Source organism: Hipposideros armiger, unplaced genomic scaffold (assembly GCF_001890085.2).
Source record: "Hipposideros armiger isolate ML-2016 unplaced genomic scaffold, ASM189008v1 scaffold_150, whole genome shotgun sequence".
Classification (NCBI taxonomy): Eukaryota; Metazoa; Chordata; class Mammalia; order Chiroptera; family Hipposideridae; genus Hipposideros; species Hipposideros armiger.
The window spans coordinates 191720-213840 of record NW_017731500.1 but is presented as its reverse complement, the minus strand read 5'-3'; the positions used below and the strand labels follow the sequence as shown (position 1 = coordinate 213840).

At 50.9% G+C, this 22121-nt stretch overlaps 2 protein-coding genes across 6 annotated transcripts in view; both read left to right on the top strand.

Annotated features, from left to right (window-relative positions):
• The window catches only part of TTYH2 (tweety family member 2), a 36188-nt gene extending 26593 nt beyond the window's left edge, over nt 1–9595 (top strand). For 3 of the 5 annotated variants that reach the window (XM_019650970.1, XM_019650973.1, XM_019650974.1), the window contains 6 exons: nt 52–144; nt 345–437; nt 1844–1986; nt 2664–2849; nt 3338–3464; nt 7716–9595. In XM_019650970.1, the coding sequence (XP_019506515.1) occupies nt 52–144; nt 345–437; nt 1844–1986; nt 2664–2849; nt 3338–3464; nt 7716–7796 (723 nt within the window). In that variant the 3' untranslated portion in view covers nt 7797–9595. The remainder of the gene's footprint in view (nt 1–51; nt 145–344; nt 438–1843; nt 1987–2663; nt 2850–3337; nt 3465–7715) is intronic. The other 2 variants (XM_019650971.1, XM_019650972.1) reach the window with 2 other exon arrangements.
• Nucleotides 9596–19011: 9416 nt separating this feature from the next.
• Nucleotides 19012–22121, top strand: part of DNAI2 (dynein axonemal intermediate chain 2) — a 33541-nt gene continuing 30431 nt past the window's right edge. The window contains exon 1 of the mRNA XM_019650941.1: nt 19012–21644. Coding sequence (XP_019506486.1) covers nt 21462–21644 — 183 coding nt within the window. The 5' untranslated portion in view covers nt 19012–21461. The remainder of the gene's footprint in view (nt 21645–22121) is intronic.

Below are 22121 nucleotides of genomic sequence, written 5' to 3'. Positions count from 1 at the left end.
GCTCCTGGGAAACTGAACATGACGACAGGGCTGTGGTTTCTCCTGGCCCAGGCGCTGACCACCTTCCAGCGCTCGCTGACCACCATGCAGATCCAAGTCGTGGGACTGTTGCAGTTTGCCGTGCCCCTGTTCCCCACCGCAGAGGTAAGGTGGCCTCCCCCAGCATCATGATGGAAGAGGGGATCCCTGGGGCTTTGGAGAGCGTCCCCTCCCCATAGTCTGGCTGGTTCCTTTGGCCTTAAAGACCTCTGTGCACCAGCTGCTGTTTGTGGTTTTATCCACAAGCCCTGCCCCCACCGCTCAGCCTGTCGGCATGTTCGCTGCTTTCCTTCTTTCTGCTCCAGAAAGACCTGCTCAGAATCCAGCTCCTGTTGAACTCCACAGAATCCAGCCTTCACCAGCTGACAGCCATGTTGGATTGCCGAGGGCTGCACAAGGTGCTGGGGTCGCCCTGAGAGGGGCCAGTGGGCAGCTGGCAGAGGCTAGGAGAGGATTGCGGGGCTCCCCGCAGGCCCAGGGAGCGGGGAGGAAGCCGGACAGCAGGAAGGTGGAAGAGGTGTCTGGCTTCTTGATTCTCTCCAGTAGCTGAGACAGGGCGATAGTGAAAGGTACCAGGGGGTGAGGTAGCAGCAGCATTGGCTCCGGTTACCCCTAGAACACCAGGGACCCTGATTTATATAAAGGGAGGCTGTTCCCCATTGTCCAAACTCCCAATCATCTGGTCGACCCCTCCATCTCCCTGGGTTGCAAGTGGACATCCCAATCTCATTGCCAGGTTCACCTCTCCAGGAAGTTGGACTATCAGACACTAGTTCAGGGAACACAGAGTATGCGACCCCCCCACCCCAAGCAATAAACCAACATTTGTCGACAGCTTTCACAGCCCGTATGGATTTAGAGCAAATAGTCATATTAATGATCGCTTAGTTCTGTGCTTGACCTTTGTTCTGTGCACCTTATATCCAACACGTCATTTAGTCCTCTCAGGTAAACTATGAAATACACGTTATTTCATGGGAAATTTTATAGATAAGGAAAGTGTGTGTAGCATACTGAAGATGCCAGAACTGGCAACTCAAAGCATGGGCTTTGGGCCCTGCCAGTCTGATTTCAGAGCTGAGAACTTGGGTGTCACCCTTGTACCCTCCTTCCCTTCCCCTCAGCAAGTCCCAGCACCTATACTCTCAAATGTGTCCTGAGTCTGTGTGCTTCTCTCTTCCTTCACAGCGTCTGCAGTGGTTCAAGCACCACCCTGCTCCCCTGGGTGACAGCCCTGGCCTCCTAACTGTTCTCCTACTTTTCCTTGCCCCTCACGACCCCAGACCTGTCGTGCACAACACCCAGAGCGGTCTTTTAAAAAACAAATCGGATCGCCTCCCTTCCATCCCAAACCCTCCAGTATCTTCTTGTCAACCTACGATAAACTGCAAACCTGTCGCCGGCCCAGCAAGGCCCAGTGTGACCCGGTGCCATCCCAGTCCGTCTCCTACTGGCCTTGTCCCTTTTGCCACAAAGGCGCACTCCTCTCCTTGCCGTCCTGGCCTCAGAGTAAATCCCTCCTATCTTCTGCTCATCTTCATCGGGCAACCTTGTCTGTCTGGTTCAGAGCCGAACCTCCCGTGCCTAGCACACAGTAGGTGTTCAGCAAATGCTTGTAGAGTGAAGCCAGGAAGCCCCATTGTGTTGGGCTCCAGAGCACGGACCCTTAATGGCTGTACAAGGTGCTTGGGATGGGAAGGGTAGGATATCCAGGTCCAGGTTGAGGGAGAGGGGCTTCCAGAGACGAGCTCAGACCCCAGGCTGTGCCCCGCTCTCCTCCAACTGTGTGCCTGTCCTCCTCCAGGACTACCTGGACGCCCTGGCTGGCGTCTGCTACGATGGCGTTGAGGGCTTGCTCTACCTGGGCCTCTTCTCCCTCCTGGCCGCCCTGGCCTTCTCCACCATGATCTGCGCGGGGCCTCGGGCCTGGAAGCACTTCATCACCAGGTGGGCTGCCTGGAGGGGGCTTCCTGGGAGAACAGGCGGGCGGCTCTGCTCTGCCTGATAACCCGGATGGACAAGGGCAGCAAAGCACCCAGGCATTCAGCCCCAACGGGCCACCTGGATGTCTGCAGAAGATTCCCTGAGAGTCTAGACAGACCCCCAAAAGTAGGTTCCGTGGGGCCAGGAGTGGGACTGAGCATGGTGACCGCGACACGCCATGACCGGGCATCCCTTGCTTGCCCTCCCTTCCTTCACAGGACTCTGTGGCATGAGATGATGAGGAGAGCTTTGGGTGCTGGGAGGGGTGCCCCCAGAATACTGAGAAGGATAGATTGTAGCACTGTTATCAGGGCCCCTGCAGTCTCATTGAGGAGAGAGAGACAGACGAGATGGTATTTCAGCACCTCAAGAACAGGGCAAGAGGAAGCCGGGTAGGGAGGGTCAGTGTGCACGCGGTCAGCATGGTGGGCTGCCTGGAGGAGGTGGATGTGCAGTTGGGAACGGGGCTGAGTGATCTGTGTGAGGCGGGGCTGAGGACCATGTTTTCGAGGAAACCCAAAGGCACACATGTGGCCAGCGGGAGAGTCCTGGGAGGAAAGATTGGGAAGCAGGCTAGGGCCCCGCTCTCTTGAAACCTCCTTCACCCCTCACAGTCAGCCGTATCCCCCGTGTCATTCCAGGGGCAGAGACTATGAGGACATCGACGATGATGACCCCTTCAATCCCCAGGCCCGGCGCATCGCTGTCCATAACCCACCTCGGGGGCAGCTGCCCAGCTTCTGCAGCTACAGCAGTGGCCTGGGCAGCCAGACCAGCCTGCAGCCCCCGACCCAGACCATCTCCAACACCCCCGTCTCGGAGTACATGTACGGCAGGGACTCCTGGGGCCTCCCCTCACAGCGCCTGGCCCTAGGGGAGATGGGTCTGTGGGTAGCACGTTTGGGTCCAGAGAGCCAGGTGGGAAGGAAGGCATCAAAGGCCAGCTGTGGTCCCCTCACTGCAGCTCTGCCATGGGATGCCTGGCTAGGAGCATCTAGTCACCCCTGCACAGCCACGTGTGCTGGGGGGGAGGAATTCACTATAGATGCCAAGCCTGCAGGACGGGTTTCCAGGCTGAGAAGCTGCATTTCTCCTGGCCACGCTGCTCCTGGCCTCTGTCACCTATCTACTGCTTCTTCCCTGGGCCACCCGGGGCCCTCTTTCCTTATCCCTCTGCCCACACTCCCTGTGCTCTATCCAGGGTCTGTTCCATCCCCCCACTCCCCTATGCAGACCCATGGGACCCTCCTGTAGAAACCTGAGCTCCCCGCCCCCCCACGCCTTCCCCTCCTGAGCTCTCCTCTCGGCCCTGCAGGAACCAAGCCGTGCTCTTTGGTGGAAACCCACGCTATGAGAACATGCCACTCATCGGAAGAGGCTCCCCGCCTCCCACGGTACCCTGGGCTCCCGCAGCAGGGTGGGCAGCAGAGTTCTCGAGCCAGGTGTCTGTCGGGAAACTCTGCCTTTTCTCGGCTGGATGAGGTGTTGCACCTGCCCCATCCTGGTAGTTTGGAAGGGCCATCCAGCTGATGAACTAGGAGCACTGAAGACCCAGGGACATGGGATCAGTGACATAGGCCTGGGCCCTGAGGACCAGGATGTGCACATATGCTCATGGGTGGCCAGCAAGTGCTTTCTGTGAAAGGTGCCAGATCGGGAAAAGAGAGATGGGACCCAGTCCTGGTCTTCAGAAAGTGTGTAATCTGCAGGCTGGGAGACTCAGGAAAACTGCTTGTCATAAGTGCCACACAGTGCTTGGGGATCTGGAGGGAGGAACTGTCCTCACTGCTCTGTGGGACCCAAGGAGTTCCAATGGAGTAGGTGGCATTTGAGCCTTACCTGCGAGCAGGGGGTCTTGCCCTGGGCGATTTTGCCCCCCAGGGGATGTTTGGCCACATCTGGAGGCACTTTTGGTTATCACAACTGGGGTACTCACTGCTGGCATCTAGTGGGTGGGGGCCAGGGATGCTTCTGAGCCCCCCAGGGCACACAGGACCGCCCCCACCTAAAAGAACGACCGGCCTCAAGTGTCCCTGGTGTTATGGCTGAGAAACTGCTCTGACCCATCGTGCGTCTCTCGCTGCCATGATCCCACCTTCCTTTTTTTGCCCAGAGCGCCTCCCCGGCTGTCCTTTTACAAATAGCACTAGACCCAGGCCAAGCTCCCGCACCCAGTGTCCTTGGGTCCTCAGGTCAGGAAAGCTAGCGGTCGAAGCCTGTGTACAGAGTCGGCACCCTTTAAATCCCCGCCTGGCTTCTCTCTCTAACCGGAAGCCTCCTGGGTGTCTTTTCTTTGCCACCAGCTGCTGTGGACCGAGGAATGCAGATGGATTTTAATATTAATCTGAGCACAACATATTGGGTTGTCGGAAAAGTCATGACGTATTTTGTCTGTTTTTCAAAGGTCATTTATTTCTATAAAGAACAAAGATCAATCAATGGTATATTGCCCGTTTCATTCGACAACCTTTTGCCATCTTTCAGTGAGCTTCATAATTCCTCGTTCATAGAAGGACCTGTCTTTATTTGTGAAAAACCGAGCAAGGTGCTGGTTCACAGCCTCATCTGAATTGAACTTTATACCACGCAAGGAGTTTTGAAGAGAGCTAAACAAGTGGAAGTCTGATGGCGCAAGGTCAGGCGAGTATGATGGGTGTGGCAACACATCCCATCCAAGCTCCAATAATTTTTGACAGGTGACCAAACTTGTGTGTGGTCTCGCGTTGTCGAGATGGAACACAACTCCATTACAATTAACAAGCTCTGGACGTTTCTAGATGATGGATTCGCTCAAACTGTCCAATTGCTGACAGTACACATTCGAATTGATTGTTTGGTTCCTTGGTAGGAGCTCAAAAAACACGACACCTTTAAAATCCCACCACACTGAGAGCATAACCTTCCTCTGATGAATGTCTGCTTTCCATGTCGTTTGAGGCGAATCATCACGTCGGGACCAAGACCGTTTGCGAACCACATTGTTGTAAACAATCCACTTCTCATCACCAGTTATCAGTCACTTCAAAAAAGGATCGTTTTCCTCACGTTTAATGAGCATATTGCAGATGTTTATACACGCCGTCAAATTAACTTCTTTGAGTTCATGCGGAACCCAAATATTGAGCTTATTACATATCCGAGCTTCTTCAGGTGATCATGAACACCTGAATGATGGATGTTCAATGTTTCTGCAATCTCTTGTCATGTAAATTTGATTTGACTCCATCAATGCCTTTATTTTGTCGTCGTCAACCGCGGTGGGCCTCCCTGACTGATGAGCGTCGTTGAGATCAAAATCACCAGCATAGAATTTTGTGAACCATCGTTGACACTGACGTTCTTGTAGAGCATTGTCACCATAAACTTTATGCAACTTTTCACAAGCTTGATGCGTGTTCTTCCCTTTATGGAAGTAAAACAGTAAAATATGGCAAAAATGCAGTTTGGTCTTCCATCTTCAACTTGTTGTAAAACCTCCAAAACTCAACCAAATCGCTCAATTTTTTTTTTTTAAGAATGAAGCTAGACCTGTCAGCTGTCAAATGACACAGCAATAACATAGATGCGAATGACTCTAGTACTTCCAAAAATGAACTAGTGCTATCTGTTGCAAACATGCGTCATGACTTTTCCGACAACCCAATAATTTGGGGAAATCTGCTGCTGTGAAAAATGAATTACTCAAAGCATTGTGATGCGAGCCAAAATGATTTTCGGATTACCTTCTGTTTTGAAAGATCCAGGCCACTCTCCCTGCCACTAGCAGAGATCATCAAGAACTGACCTTATGTGCAAGGCTCAAGGACAGCATAAACCGTCCTCCCTAGAGTTAAGACCTGCCCAGAAACCCTAATTGCTTTGGCAGAGCTGACTGCCGCCCACCCCACCCTTCTACCATGCAAGGGACATGAGGCGACAACTACTAATGCTGCTGACCCAGGAGCCCACAGCACGGAGGTGTGGACATGCGCCCCAATGATGACCACACAGCTGGCCGCGCCCCACCCTCCCCCTGCGCCCAGTCTATTCATCAGTGCTCAGCCTAGTGGACGTGAGGGTAAACCCCTCCCTTTGCCTGCCCCATCTCTGGGACAGATGGAGGATTTCACTAAGGTGGCGACATCCAGCAAGGCCATCCGAATGTACAGCCCATTCCCTTGGCTAGAAACGTGTCTTCCCTTAGCTCTGCCTTCCAGAATCCCTGCTGTCCTTCCAGCACTGTGTCGTAGACTTGACGGACAAAAACGACCTGAGCAATCATTAAAAATACCAATGCTGTGACTTCCCCCCCAGCACTGGGACCCATCCCTGAAACCGTCTCCAGGGCAGGCGCCTGGGAAGATCTAAGTGCAACCAGCAGCCCAGGTGATCCTATCGTCATGCAAGTTTGGGAAATGCTGCTTCCTGGAGGAGGCACTTCCCGTTGAGCGAAGAGCGGAATCCCCTGGAGGACTTGCCGCACAGGCTGCTGGGCCCGCTCTGTTTCTGATTCAGAAAGTCTGGCGTGGGGCCCAGGGATTTGCATGTGTAGCATGTTCCCAGGTAAAGCTGAAGCTGCCCGTCTGGGGAGCACACGTGGAGAGCCCCTGCTTTGGGGCAGCTTTTCTTACCCTCGGCACAACTGCCATTTTGAGCCCAGTCATTCTCTGATATGGGGGCTGTCCTGTGCACTATGGGATGTTGGCCTGCACCCCTGGCCTCTACCCACCCCATGCTAGCAGCAGTCCCCACTCCCTACCCCCTGGTTGTGACAACCAAAAATGCCTCCAGACATTGCCAAATGTCCCTCGTGGGCCAAGTCGCCCCTGGTGGAGACCCACTGGGTTCAGTAGTCTCATGCACCCCGTCCCCCATCCCCAACAGCTGGTGTGAATAGCTCAGACCTGGTCCCCCGAAACTCCCCTGGGGCCAGGGGCCAGTCGGGGTCCTGCTGACCCTGCTACTTGGAGTCAGCAGGCCAGTGGCATCTGGAGCTGGTTAGAATGCAGACTCCCCGGTCCTGTGATATGAGCTGTGATTGTGAAAGAAGCCATGCCTTTCTACTCAACATCTGTTGAGCCCTCACTTTGAGTTAGGTCACTGCTTCACCAACTTGGCTGCACTTGGAAGAGCTTTTACTGCACAGCCAAGTTTGAGAACCACTGTGTTAGGGGTCTTGCCCTTTGTACCATTTCATCCTCTCAATGTAAGAGCTGAGTGCTCTTAGGTTCATTTTGCAAGTGGGAAACAGGCTTGGAGGGATTGCAGAACCCCAGCCAAGGTCATGGGATGACTAAGACGCACAGCTGGGATTTCAACCTGGCTCTCTGAGTCAGTGGGCCTGCTCACCATTTGGGCCACGTGCATTGGTGCACCCTGACACTGTCCCTGCTGTCGGTGTCTGCACTGAAGTGGATGTGGGGCCACAGGGGAGGGAGAGAGGCTGGTCAGTGTGTGCATCCTGCGTTCGAGGCTGGGAGCCAGATGTCCTGATGGCCCCGGGGCGGGAAGCATCACCAGGCAGGAAATCTGCCCAAGCCACTCTAGTAGCTTCCAGTCCCCATGATGCCCTGTCACTAAAACTCGGTGTCCGACTGCTGCAGCTGGCCCAGCTCTCCCTGAGGACTTCCCGGCACCTTTGCTAGTCCAGTGTCAGGTTTAACTGGTGACATGGCATGACCCTGTTCTGACTGTCCCCTCTCCTCTCTCCACAGTACTCTCCCAGCATGAGGGCCACCTACCTGTCCGTGGCTGACGAACACCTGTGGCCCTACAGGAATGAGCTTCCCGCCTAACACACTTTTAGGCGTTCCTGCCTCCCTGATCTATTTTGGTTTTTAATTAATTCAAATGAAACCTGCGTTTCCTTAGTAGAAACCAAAGGCACCTGGAGACTGCGTGCAGGACTGCAGGCCTGGAAGGCTCCTGCTGCCTGAGGACCGGCTGAGGTTCGGGGAGAATCAGCCTGGGGTAGGCTGAGATTCCTGACCAAACGCCTCAGGCAGACTGAAGACCCGCAACTGGGACCAGCCTTTGACTTCTGCCTCTGACTTCTCCACGCTAGAAACTCCCCCCAGGTGCTTGGCCATCCCTAAGCTGGGAGCCTGGTTCAGCTCACCCCTACCTCCCACCATGGCCGGGTCAGGCTTCAGGGTCCCCTTGCCAGGACTGTGCCTCCTGCTAGCACAGCCAGAAGCCCAGCTGACCGCTCTGTCAAAGTCACCTCTCCTGGCTGCACAGATGGGTAGCATTTCCCTGCAGGTTAAAGGTGGAAGGGCTGATCAGGAAATGCTTTTAAGGGAGGTGATGTCCCTGCTGAGACCAGACACTGTCCAAGTCAGTCTCCTGGGGCCAGATGGCCTCTTCCTGGGCCACAGAGGGAGGTGGAGAGCCCTGTGAGGGCGGTGGTTCCAGAGCCAGGGGACTGCAGCCTCGTGCCCGGCGGGCTCCTGCAGCGAGACCCACTGGGAATGTGGGTGAAAACCTGCCACGTTCTGCCGGCCTTTTCTGCAACCCTCCTTACTGCAAACCTCCATTCTAAAACCCATGCTGTTTGTCCGCTGCAGATAAGGACTGTCTCAGGTATTAACAGACACTTGGAAAGCAACTTTAACTCTTTTTTTATTTTTCCAGCCTTTTAAGTATTTTGATTATCCAAAGAATTGAAACTCATAGCACATCCAGTTTTTACAGTAGAATTGGGGTTCATTCCTTACACCTGATTTGTATCCTGTCCCTTTTCAGAATTTGCTGACACGGGCCAGTTCTTTCGGGATCTGTTTGATGGGAATGTGGGTTCATCTCACTCCGAAGGGGGGGCCGTTAAGAGAGAAAATAAGGGAAAACAACATGAACAGAGCCCCATTCCAGGGCAATGGCTGAGTGCCCAGGGCAGCTATCCCCTCCCTTTCGTCTTCAAGCAAGTTTGTCAGTAAAGCTTTAGCAAAGCTAAGAGGGACAACTGTGTCTTGATGTGAAGACAGGCATCTTCCCAACCTCCCCGCCACCCTGTCCTCATCCTATGGTCTCAGGCCGCTACCCTGTGCCTGCTGGGTGAGAAGGAGCTTGTTCACCAGGAAAAAATCATCACCCATCCTTCTGCCCGCAGAGGGTCCAGGGCTAGGGTCTCTGGTGCTTCCAACGTCCTGCCAACTCGAGATGCACAGCGCAGAAGCCCCCACAGCCTCTCACACCAAAGCAGGGACATAGGGTGGCATGGCTTGGGACAAAGGCTCCATTTCCATTTTGGAAGAACCACCTTTTCATCTAAAACACTGACAGCAGAGGGATTCTCGGCCCCCAGCCAAGCCCCTATGACAGAACTGGGCCGCAGGACAACCTCTCCCCTGCATTAACCTGTATGTACCATAAACACACCTTTGTATGACCACGTCGTGTGCAGGTAACAACTCTGCGATGTCAAGGTGTTGCTTCTTAACGTCTCATTGTTGGCTACTAGAGAGTTGTTTTTAATGCATGTAAACTAAACTAGAACCCTCAGGTGGTTCCTGAAGGAGCCAGGTGGGCACACCTCTGCTTGGTACAGGTGCGCCCTCACCTGGAGGAACAAATAAACAATTGTACTAAGATGTGCCCTCTGTCTCTAACTTCCTTAGCTGTGGGAGTAAGGAGGGGACTGAACAGTCCCTTCCAGCTCGGCTATGTGATGGGAGGGCTTCAAAGCAGATTTCAGTGTGAGCATTGAAAGACGGGGCTACTGAATGACTGTCACAGGGCCTCGTGTGGCTGCTAGCTACTCTGGTACTCAGACCCTGATGCTGCTCTCCTCTTTTTCCAAGTACCCCCTAAAGGGGCGGTGGTTACACAGCAGGCTGCCCAACTCCCCCCAAGGTTTGCCGTGGATCCTTGCTGCACTCTCTTCCCAAACTCTGCACCTCCATGGGGTGCCAATCAGAGCAGGGGCACCTGAGATGCACTGCTCCCTTTATACTTTCTTTGCAGAGTTATTTGGTGAACAACTGAGCCAGCCTGGGATGGCTTGGCAGGGCAGACTGCAGCTCTCTGCCCAAGACCCTAAGCTACTGTTTAGCCTTCTGTGCAGCAGCTCTGCTCCCAGAATTGACTGTTTCAAGGAGCTTCCTGAAGGGAGCAGCTTATGCATCCTTTGGGAGCATCTGAGGTGAGCGCAGAGGACAGGCTCAGACCTGCACATCCCCCAGAGCTGAGATCAGAACTAGGGCATCCCATGAGTGGAAATGTTTTCTCCACCCATCTAGCAGAATAGCCACCTTTTGCCCTCATCTCAGGATAGCAAAAGCAGTGGGGGAAATGCGTGAAGCAATGAGAAACTCTTTCCTATGACCAATCTGGTTTTTTAAAGGGAACTGCAGCTCAGTACCCAAATGAAATTCTTTCGGGGGCTTCCATTGTCCCTGGGGCCTGGACTGAGGCCTGAGCTGCAAGCAGGCCCTGCATGAAGTAGGAAGGAGGCCCCGTGGGAGTGCATGAGGTCAAGGGCAGTTTGGATCATCCCATGTGTCACCTCCCCCCACCCCTTCCTATCTTGGCCTGCACCACTCTTTCGCCCAAAGGAAAGAGGTGAGGCGGGTAGGCCTCCCAGCCAAGCATGCGACTCTCCCACCTGCCAGCCTTGCCATCCCCAAACATCCAGCCCCAGAAACCTGCTCCCAAAGAGAAAGAGGAATTAATCCCATCAGGCCCCCCTGTAAGCAGAGCCTTTGCCTGAACAGGTGTGTGTTGAAGTCTGTCATTCAGGACCCATTCAGCCATTTTGAGCGGCCGACAGTGGTCCCTTCTCCAAAGCTGACTCATCCCCAGTTGTCCTAAGCCAAACTCTGCCGTGCTTTTTCCCTCCTCCAAAGCGTTGAGGTCTTATATTTCAAAGCAGCTGGGGCAATATCACTGCCTCATGACTCGTGAACATTCAAGAGGCCTTGTGTCCCCACTGACAGATATATCCAGGTCAGAAGCACTTGTTGCCTTCCTTCCTTCCCCCCTTTCATTCATTTAACTAAAAATGTGTTGATTGCTTAGCAAACTGGCCTGTAAGCCCAGCCCGACCTGCTGCCTTGTACAGTAGGTGAGTATAGTTTTTATATTTTTAATGTTTTTTTCTTTTAAATGTTTGCAACTGATTTTGATGGTAGAGAACAACAGCTTTGAACCTCAGTTAAGCATAATGTTATCCCCCTAAAGATTTCCAATCTTCTCACTAATAGACCTGCATTACCAAAGAAAATGTACTCAAATACCTTTAATTTTGTTCATCAAAAATGTGTGGGAGTTGGTTTTCTCTCTTACATCAGTATCTACAAAGTATTGATTTTGCCTCTTAACCTGCAGCCTAAAGTATTTACTCTCTTTTACAGTAGTTCACAGTTTGCTGGCCCTGGCCTAGCAAAGCACCTTCTCTAAATCCTGGGGTTACTGCAGCATCAAAGGCAATTCTGGTCTTTGACTTCCTGGAGTTTACAAATAGGCAAGGAAGGCTTCCTGGTTCACAGACAGCGCCTTTTCTCTGTGTTCTCACATGGTGGGAAGGGCTAGGGAGCTCTCTGGGGCCTCTTTTATAAGAACACTAATCCCATTCAGGAGAGCTCCACTCTCTTGACCTAATAATCTCCCAAAGACCCCCCCACCTCCGATTACTCATAATCACTTTGGGAGTTAGTTTTCAACATATGGATTTTGGGAGGGCATAAACATTCCAGCCATTGGAGGAGTATATAGGAACTATTTGTACTATCTTTACAACTTTTCTATAAATTTAAGACTTCTGAAACAAAAAGTTTACTTTGAAAGGGGGGAAGGCAGCAAGGATGATTGCTGTCACGACTTCCATTCAATATAGTACAAAGTCCTAGCTAGGGCAATTAGACAAGAAAAAGAAATAACATGCTATCAAAATTGGAAAAGAAGTCAAATTATCTCTGTTCACTGATGATATAATTTCATATGTGGGAAGCTCTAAAATTTCACCCAAAATTATTAGAATGAATAAATGAATCCAGAAAAGTAATTGAATACAAAGTGAACATACAAACTAACAATGGACAATCTGAAAATTCTATTTATAATAGTATAAAAAAATAAAATACTTAGGAATTAACTTAACCAAGGAAATGAAAAGAATTGTATAATGAAAACTACAAAACATTGCTGAAAAAAATTAAAGAAGACATAAACAAGTGGAAAGACATTCCATTCTCATAAATGGGAAGACTTAATATTGTTAAAATGAAAATACTACCCAAAGTGATTAGTGATTTACAGATTCAATGCAACTCCAATCAAAATACCAATGATGTGGGTTTTTTTCCAGAAATAGAAAAACCCATTCTAAAATCCATACAGAATCTCAAGGGACCCCAAATAGCCAAGACAATCTTGAGAAAGACTGAACTTGGAGGATTCACACCTCCTGATTTCAAAATTTACGACAAAGCTTCAGGAATCAAAAGACAGTGATGCTGATTTAAAATCAGACATACAGACCGATGGAAAAAATAGAGCCCAGAAATAAACCTTCACATATGTGGTCAAATGATTTTCAACAGGGGGCCAAAACCTTCAATGGGTAAAGGACAGTCTTCAATAAATGGTGCTAAGAAAACTGGTTATCCACATGCAAAAGAGTTACATTGGATACTTACCTAATAGCACATACAAAAATTAACTCAAAATGGATCAATGACCTAAAACTATAAAACTCTTAGCAGAGCGCATAGGGCAAAAACTTACAACATTGGATTTGTCAGTGACTTCTTGGACATGATCCCAACGGCACAGGCAACAAAAGAAAATACAAATAAATTGGGTTTCATGAACATTTAAAATATTTGTGCGTCAAAAGACACTATCAACAGAGTAAAAAGGCAACCCATAAAATGGGAGAAACTATTTGTAAATCATATATGTTATAAGGGATGTGTATTCAGAATACATAGAAAATTCAACAATAAAAAATACCTGATTCAAAAATGGGCAAAGAATTTCAACAGGTATTTCTCCAAAGAAGATATACAAATGGCCAATATGCTGAATATCACTAATCTTTGGGGAAATGCAAATATGTCAACTATAATTGAATATATTTATAGTCACCGGACGTGGAGTATAGTGTGGGAGTGGAGTCAAGGGAATTGTAATAGATATGTATGATATGGGTGGGGGAGTGGGGTAGCGGATTGGGGGAGGGGAGTTGTCACTTTGAGGGATAAAAAGTATAACCATTGCACTGTGTTGTACAGCTGAAACTAATTTTTAAAAAATGTTTATTTCACAATAAAAAACAAAATAAAATAAACTATAATGAGATACCACCTCACATCTATTAGGATGGCTACTATAAAAATAAAAAAAAAACAGAAAATAAGTGTTGGTAAGGATATGCAGAAATTGGAACCCTTGTTCACTGTTGGTGGGAATGTAAAATCATAGAGCTGCCGTGGAAAACAGTATGATGATTCTTAAAAAAAATAATAAGCTCTATTAAGCAAATAGAATTACCGTATGAGCCAGCAATTCCCTTTCCCAAAAGGATTGAAAGCAGGATCTTGAAGAGATATTTGTACACCCATGTTCATAGCAGCATTATATATAAGAGTACACGGTGGAAGCAGCCTAAGTGTCCATCAACAGATTGAAAGGCTACACAAAATGTGGTCTCTCCATATGATGGAATATTATTCAGCCTTAAAGGAGAAGAAAATTCTGAATATGCTACAACATGGATGAACCCTGAAGACGTTATGCTACATGGTAGAAGCCAATCACAAAAAGACAAGTACTGTGTGATTCCACTTATATAAGGTACTCAGAGTAGTCAAATTTATAGAGACAGAAAGTAAGATTGTGGTTGCCAGGGGCTGGGGGAAGGGGAAATGGGGAGCTAGTGTTCAGTGGGTGCAGCGTTTCCGTTTTGCAAGATGAAAAGAGCTCTGGAGATGGATGGTGAGGATGGCTACACAACAACGTGAATGTACTGAATACCACTGAACTGTACACTTAAGAAGTGGTTAAGGTGGTAAGTTTTGTGTTATGTGTGTTTATTAACAAAAAAAAAAGGGGGTTGGGGGGAAGAAAAGGGGTGGACAGCCATGCAACGCTTTGTGGACTGACCTGGGGGATGTCCAGGGCCAGAGGCTGCTCCCAGCAAAGAATTTCAGTTGCCAGTTCTGCTGTGATTGGGCGGAGATCTGAGAGACGCTGCAATTTTTTTGAACTGGATCCCTATGCATACTTCTAATTATATGACCTCATGCTGGCTTCCCAGAGCGGCTGAGATGGGCCTGCCAAGGGGTGACGGCTGTTTTGCCAGTGAACAGAGCCGCCTTCAGTGGTTAGCAGCATGCAGGCTTTCTGAGTAGGGGTGGGGGCGGGGAGCTTGTAATAATAAATCATTGCAATAATATGAGAAAGGTGGCTGCAGCTTTCTTTGCAACTTTCCCCCATTTCCCCCTCTTCTACCCACTCCCCCCACTTTCCCACCCAAGGAATAATGTGAGTGCAGAGGGCCTCAACTTCCCAGAGCTGGGAGCGGGTGTCTGTGATTGCAGTCCAGTGCCCCACTGTGGAGCCTCTCTCTTTCTTACTTCTGGACGCTTTGTCTGGTCCCATTCTCCTCTGACCACACAGAGCCAGTTCAGTGAGGCTTTCAGACTCTCTTCCACCCATCCCCCATCACCCCCCTCAGTGCCCACCCCAAGGGAGTCTTTTACTCAGAGAAGCTGGTGGGAGTGGGAGCTGAGGGGGCAGTGGTGGCAGCAGTCACTTGGGAGCTTGTCTTTGGTTAGTGTGGTTGGGCAAAGTGCCATTTCATTGGGAATTGTGTTGCCCCTGCCCAGTTCAAACTAGGTGGGTAGAAGTGAAGACATGTTTATGGAGAAGTTAGGGAGATGGAGGGGAGGGGGACAATTGCTTTCTTCCTGTATTTTCACAGTTCCAAAATCTTCAGGGGCGGGGAGCCTGCCTCCAGGGACCCCCCCCCCAAACTGGCCCCAGCTGACCTTTGCAAATTTTCTCCTATTTTCTCCCTCCACAGACTGTCCACTCCAGTCAGATGGATGCACCCACCATCCCCCAAAATGCCTTTCTTCCATGACAACTACCACCACCACCACCACCCCTTTGCTCACGCCATGCCCTCCCCCCAATCTGGAATGTTCTCCCGGCTCCTTTCCCTGCAACTCGTAACCATTTTACAAGGCTCAGTTCCAGCCCCACATCCCACTTCTTGGATGACACATCCCTTATCTGTCCCGGCCCAGGACACCTGAATTCCGGTGTGCCTGATCCCTTTCGGTGGGATGTACAGAGCTGGCATTGGACTCTGCCATCAACACGAGGCTGGGAACTCTGCAGAGTCATTTCAGTTGATCCTCCCAATATGCTAAGTAATAACTCCCTCCCTACCCCCCGCCCCCCCACACACACACACTTTGCAGACCAGGAAGTTTGAGTCTTAGGAAGGGAAAGTAAGTCGCCCAAGGTCATGCGATTCATAAATGGCCAGGCTGGAATTCAAACGCATGTCTTCTAGCCCCAAATCCCCTTATTTTGTTTACATTATCAAACTTCATTGCCTGAACCCCATGAGAAATTTCATTGTATTCATTCATTCATTCATTCATTTAACACTTATACATGCTGACAATGTGCCAACCAAATACCCAGCCCCCACTCTCCATTGCCGCGGTTCGGTCAGACAGGGTTCTTACACCAAACGCGGGGGATATGGCCGCAGAGGGGAAGGTGGGGTTAAAATTCCCATTTAGTGGACGCGAACACTGAAGGAAGGAGTAAATGACCCGCCAGGTCACAAGCAAATACATCGCAAAGCGCCGCATCACCAGCCAGGGCTCAGGACTTCCGGGGCGCTGACCACAATTTGCATTTTCTTCGGATCTGGCCCAGTGCGTGTTTGCAGACTTGGATAAGCGCCTTGGCACGAAGCCTGGAGACCGGTGTTTGGCTAACTTGCTGGTTAACTTTCCTCCTAGCTCCAGAGACCTCCAGCAGAGGGAGGAGACACGCGGCACTCCCCAAGTGTTAGAGTGGGAGGTCACGTGCTCCAGGTCACCTCCGTTGCTGTCCCGCGTCCCGGGCCCGGCCGGAGTTGCTAGGCAACGGGTAAACTCCGCGGTGGGAGCCGTTGGAGAGACGCTAGAGACGGCAGCGCGGCTCCGGCGCCACCCCCAGCGGCCCAACGCAGGAGGAGCGGACCCCGGGTAAGCGTGGGCGCGGGTGGACGTCCACGGCTGGAGAGGAGAGCGGAGAGTGAAGGCGAGAGCCCCCAGGGGTAATAATCACCGATAGGGCAAGAAGTCCCTGATGGGGGCGTCCATCCGTGACAGCTCTGCCTGGGGGCGGATGCCACGACCAGCGCCCTTCCTGTCCCCACCCCATTGGCCCTCGCTGCTCTCAATACCCCGAGTCACAGGACCCGACAAGTTCTAAACACTTTGCCTCTGCACCCCTATTCCCAGTCAGTCGGGTCCTGATATGGGTCCTGACACGCTCTGTTTCCTGGAGGGGGCGGGAGACCTCTAAAGGGTTTAACAGCTGAATTGATGGGAAATACAGCCTGGGCTGCGGCGGTGGGAGGGTGGGCACATGAAGCGAGTGCTGACGGGAACTAATAGTGGCTGAGCACCTACTAGGTGGCAGGTCCTTGTATATGCACCATTTGATCGATTCTTCCTCCTGGGAGCTGCTGGCATTCTTACGCCCATTAGGGCCTCACGCTCAAGTTCACACGGTTAGGTGTTCTTTCCAGCAACTGGCTCAAAGTGTTATCACAATCTCTTGAACCACAGAAATGCATTCTTCTCCCAGCTTTCAGACCCTGTGTTTTCTCCTCTCAAATGACCTTGCTGTGTTTTGTTTTTCAAGTCAGAAGAGGAAGAGGAGGATTGGGGACAGAGCTCTAGGAGAGAGCCCTGGGAGAGGATTGGTGTCACATTCACACACTCAGCATGTGACAAAGGGAGTACTGGGCCCCTTGGCTGTGCCAGGCACTGGGAGCAGGGGTGAATAAAAAGAACACAGTCTTCCCTCAAAGCCACAGCACTGTGGTGGGGAGAGCAGGGAAGCAAGATCCACAACCCAAAATAGCCCTGCAGTCCTTCCTGGGGGCTTCCTCCCACCTCCCCCGTCCACAGCCTCATCCTGCACCCGCTTGGAGCTCATCCCAGGTTGATCGCAGTGTGCTTGGCATGCCTTGGGGGGAAGCTCGGATGGGGGGGGGGAGGATTCCTGGGGACATCTGCCTCTTTCGAAGGTGAGTGAGTCTCTTAGACCCCAAATTTCAGAAGATGCTTAAAGACTTAAGAAAGAGGGAAGGAAGCACCCCCACCCACCCCCGGCATTCCTCTGTCCTGCCAGGCACCACATCAGCCCCAGGCACACGCTGGGGGCTGCCCCGGGGACATGAGGAAGAGAAAAGTTCTTGTCTTGATACCACCGTAGAGTCCAGTGGGAGGGAAGGCGGCCACCTCCACCTGCCTCCCTGCCAAGCTCTCCCGCGGCACCCCTGGTTCCCACCACTCTCTTGCCTCACACCCAGCTTGGAATCCGGTTTTCGTAGTTGGTGAACGTTCTCATCTGACCACCCTGGGATTCTGAAACGGCTGCATTTTTGACGTTGGGGCTGGCTCATCTCTGGTTCTGGGTATTCTTGTGTTTGAGTCTCACTGCAGAGCTCCTCATGCCTCTGGGTCTCTAGGTTCCCATGGATAAACCATCTTCTCCCCAAACTCCCAGGGGGCAGCGGTACTGCTCCCGCCTCCTTTTGACACCTCTTTGCAGACAACACTGCTCGGGGAAGCCCAGCCTGCATCATTGGTCTCACTGAGACCTCTGCTCTGACTGACCTCACTATTCATCTTCGTGCCATGCTAGCTTGTGAGAAAGAGCCTCCTCAGGGTCCTTGAATGAGCTGTCTTCCCGTCACCGAGCCAGCCTTTAAATGTCCCCTCTGTCTGCCTCCAGATAGAAAACAATGCCTCCGTTCTGTTCTCGCTCCTGGCTTGGCCGCCTTGGGGGAGCACCAAGAAGGAAAGCAAAGCTGTGAAAAATATGATCTGGGCTAAAAAGACTATATTTGTCTTCCTGGAGTTTCCTCATGCTCTTAAGCGTCCTTGTGTCCCCTAGGAGCCGGCTGTCTTATAGCAATTGTCTTTTTTTTTTTTTAAGCAATTGCCTTTTAACAGAGAGGTAGGCAGCCCATAATTGCCTGAGTCTGGCAGTTCTGTGGGGAGCTCAGGTGCAGCCCCCCTTGTATCTCAACAATGTGCTGGCAGAGGGGGAGAATTTAATTGAATGTGATTCTTTCTCACCAGGCCCTATCCTTGTCCGTGTAGAAGAAACATTTTCCGGCACTCTGCTGCAATCTGTGCTTCTGTCCCCACCCCTCTGTCCTAAAAACCATCGCATCTACCTTTCCTGGATAGAAGAGTTTCCAAACTACAAGAAAGACGGGGGAATATTGCTTTCTGTGGTCTGGTTTGGGTTGAGTTTTTCTGGGGCTGGGAGTGAGATGGGGTGGTGCAGTCTTCAAGGAACAATATATGTGGATGTGAAGGGACGTAGGCGTTAACCCTCCCACCCTCACCCCTTCACTTCCTGCCCCAGCTGCTCCAGGACCCAAGACTGTCACACAGCTCTTGGTCACAAATCTCAGGGGTCAGCAGCCAGGGCCACTGGTCTGGTTCCTTGCAGCCCTGGAGGTGTCGGGGGCAGGGGGGGGGGCATAGATCATTCACATGTCTTGTCCTAATATTTATCTGGGGTGATTGAGAAAGATGCCGATTGCTAGGTCCTACCCCAGGTATATATTAATAGCTCAGCATTTATAGGAGGGACTTAAGAATCTCTGTATTTTGAATGAACATCCAGGTTTGAGAAGCACTGCCTAAGCGATAAAGGGTCATCACTGTAAACCCACGTGTCTCAACCTTGGCTGCACACAGGCATCTCCCCAGGGAGTTTTGAAACTACTGCTGAGAGACTCTGAATTTGTGAGTCTGTGGTTCACCCTGAGCATTGTGATTATATAAAGCCCGCCGTGTGGTTCTAAATGGGTAACCAAGGTTAAGAATCTCTGCTTTAGGGCCAGGCGTGTCCCGGCCCTGACTCTGCCTGGACTTCAGGACGGTGACCTTTGCCAAGGCACTTGATCTCCCCAGGCATCAGTTTCCTCATCTGTGGAATGCGAATGGTGATAAGTGTTTGGGGGGCTGTGGTAAACCCGCAGCCAGAGTGCCCGTAAACTGTGTTCACAGCGCCAGCAACCCGGTAGGTCTTTATAGATTCGGGATACAAGTCTTTCATCAGCTATATGAGTCATAAATGTTTTCTCCAAGTCTGTGGCTTGTCTTTTCGTTTTCTTAATCTCAAAAAATTTTTAAATTCTAGTCAAGTCTAAGTTATCAGTGTTTTTCTCTTTTAAGGACCATGCTTTTGACGCTATGTTTAAGAAATCTTTCCCTAATCGGAGCCATGAGGTTTCCCTCCATATTCTTCCCCGGAATTTTATAATTTTAGCTCTTTATGTTCATGCCATTTTAAGTTAGTTTTGTGCACAATGTGAGGTGGGGGGACTATGGTCATTCTGTTGCCTGTGAATTTCCAGCTGTCCCAAACCATCCTTTCTCCCCTGAGCTGCCTTGGTACTTTTTATCGAAAATTAGTTGGCTATAAATATAAAGGTTTATTTCTGAACTCTCAATTCCATTCTATTGATATATTCCTCTGTCCTTATGCCAGTTCCACACTATCTTAATTATTCATAGTTTTAATAAATGTTTGCTGAGCGAGTAAGCAAAATAATGAAACTATAATCAGGACAAATATACAGCAGGGAGGTGGCACTCATAAAACCTGTGAATTCCTAGAGAAGTGTATGTAATTAGGCTTTTTTTTAAAAATAGAATTATTTTGGGTGCCCCAGAGGGTAGTCTCAGGCATAAATTATAGTACCAAATTGCTTGGTGAAGTGAATTATTACTGTAGCATTTCTGTTGCCCTTCTTTATCTGTTTCCTAAGTTTGGACGTTTGTCTTTGGATTTTACTTAAAGCAGGGGACACGTCCCCCAAGCATTTTCCTACCAGGCCCCCTTTTCATTCAAAGACAGCAACGCCTACTTACAGGCAAGAACCGAAACTCTCAGATGTTGAAAAGTCTTCAGGTGTAAATCCTATCACAGCAAGGCTCTTGCAGCTGTCTTCACCACACCACTTGTAGCCCCTCATCCAACAGCTTTTGTTCCTAGGGCTCCAGGCAGGCCCAGGAGCCTACAGGCCCACAACCCGGGCCCTGGGGAACTTGCTACCAAAGGCACACTTTCTGAGAGTTACAAGTGGCCAGCCCATGGCCAGCTCTGCTGAACTCCATAGCTGACAGACCCCATCAGGTGACCAGCCATTTAAGCCACTGAGAAGCATTCAGACCCCACAGGGTCTATTGAAGTGACTAGGGTCAGAGGGGTCAAGGTCTCTTTGAGGGTAAGTTGAAGAGCAACCTGTGGGACCTTCCCACTGCATTTCTAAGACTCTCAGTTAGCACAAGTGAGAAACCACTTTCTTGCTCTGCATTTGAACCCTCGCTCCGCTGCTGCCGGAGCACTTGTATGTCACCTTCTCAGCATCCTGAGTGTGTCAGGTGTCAGAATGATTGAGTGGCCCAGCCAAGGTCAGGCAGTTGGTAAGTGGCAGGACCAGAACCCAGCCTGCTTTTCAATTCCCCACTGTGCCTTTCATGACCAGTAGCACACATCAGAGGGTTTCTCAAAGGCCGAACTATTCCGCCCATTGAAGAAGTGGTCCGGCCTTCTCTCTTTCTCGGTGGATTCCCAGCCCTGTCCTGGGATGCAGAGGGAAGAGTCTCAAGTGGGACCCCCAGACAGTGATGGGGGGTAACCTAGAACTCTGGGAATGGGTGCCTTTGGATAATCAGATGGCTGGCTGGGATACTTTTCAGAAAGGCCTGGGGCTCTCAAATCTGGGGTATGATGAAGTCCAGTGCATGGCAAGGAACTTAGCCCAACATAATTGCCATTAGTACTTCCTCCTGCCTCATGATAAACATATTAGCTCGGTAAAAACTGTGTCGTTTGGTAAGAGCTTTAGAGTCAGGCAGACCAGCCGTACCACTTATTAGCTATGCTACGGGGCAAGGCACTCAGGGCATCTCTGAGCATCCGATTTCTCCAAAGTAACACGCAGACTTTACTGTCCACCTCAAAGGGCAATTGCAAGAACTGAACAAGATAATGCTTAGCACGTCGTCATTACTCAATAAATGATTGTTTTTAATGCACACTCAGCTTCTGAACAAATCCCCTAGGACCCCCTCCCCCCGACCAGACTGGGAACCTGGAGCCACCCCCGGGGAGGCCCATGGGGACCTGGAAGCAGCCAGGTGGGGCCCCTCACCGCACCCCAGCCTCCCGATTCTGCCCACGCAGCAGCCGGTACCATGGAGATCGTGTACATGTACGTCAAGATGCGGAGCGAGTTCGGGAAGCAATGCACCTTCACCGACCGCCAAGCGGAACTGAATATCGACATCCCACCCAACCCCCAGCTGGCAGAGCTGTTTGTGGAGCGAAACCCCGTGGACAAGGGCATTCAGTGCTCCATCAGCATGTCAGAACACGAGGTGGGTCTCTGCCCTGGCCCGGCCCATGAAGGTGCGGCCTGGGTGGCTTTATCCACCTGGAGGCCAGTTAGATGCTGGAAGTTCCAAGACCCACCGAGTCGCCCGGGATCAGGAGAACGCCCCGCACCAACCAGCCCCTGGGCCAGGTGAACGTATAAATCTAGATGTTCTCTCTCGCAGGGGCTCTGGCCTCACCTCTAAGATTCTTCTTAGAGGCGTGTTAGGCGTTTGGTAGAGGTGGGAGAAGTATTCGCAGGGAGCAGAGATTTTGTAGCTACAGGCACCTGCCCAGTTGTGCAAAGGAAAGGGTGCCTCTGGCAGTTCTGGTCAGAGGGGCCTCGGAGGTAAGAGAACTGAGGGGCCCCGTTGTTGTTCTCACTGCCCGAGAGCTCCCTGCCTGTCTGTGCGGGGTGGGCAGCTCCTAACTATATCAGGAACTGCTGAGAGAAAATCAGCTTGAAGGAGATAACCCGCTGA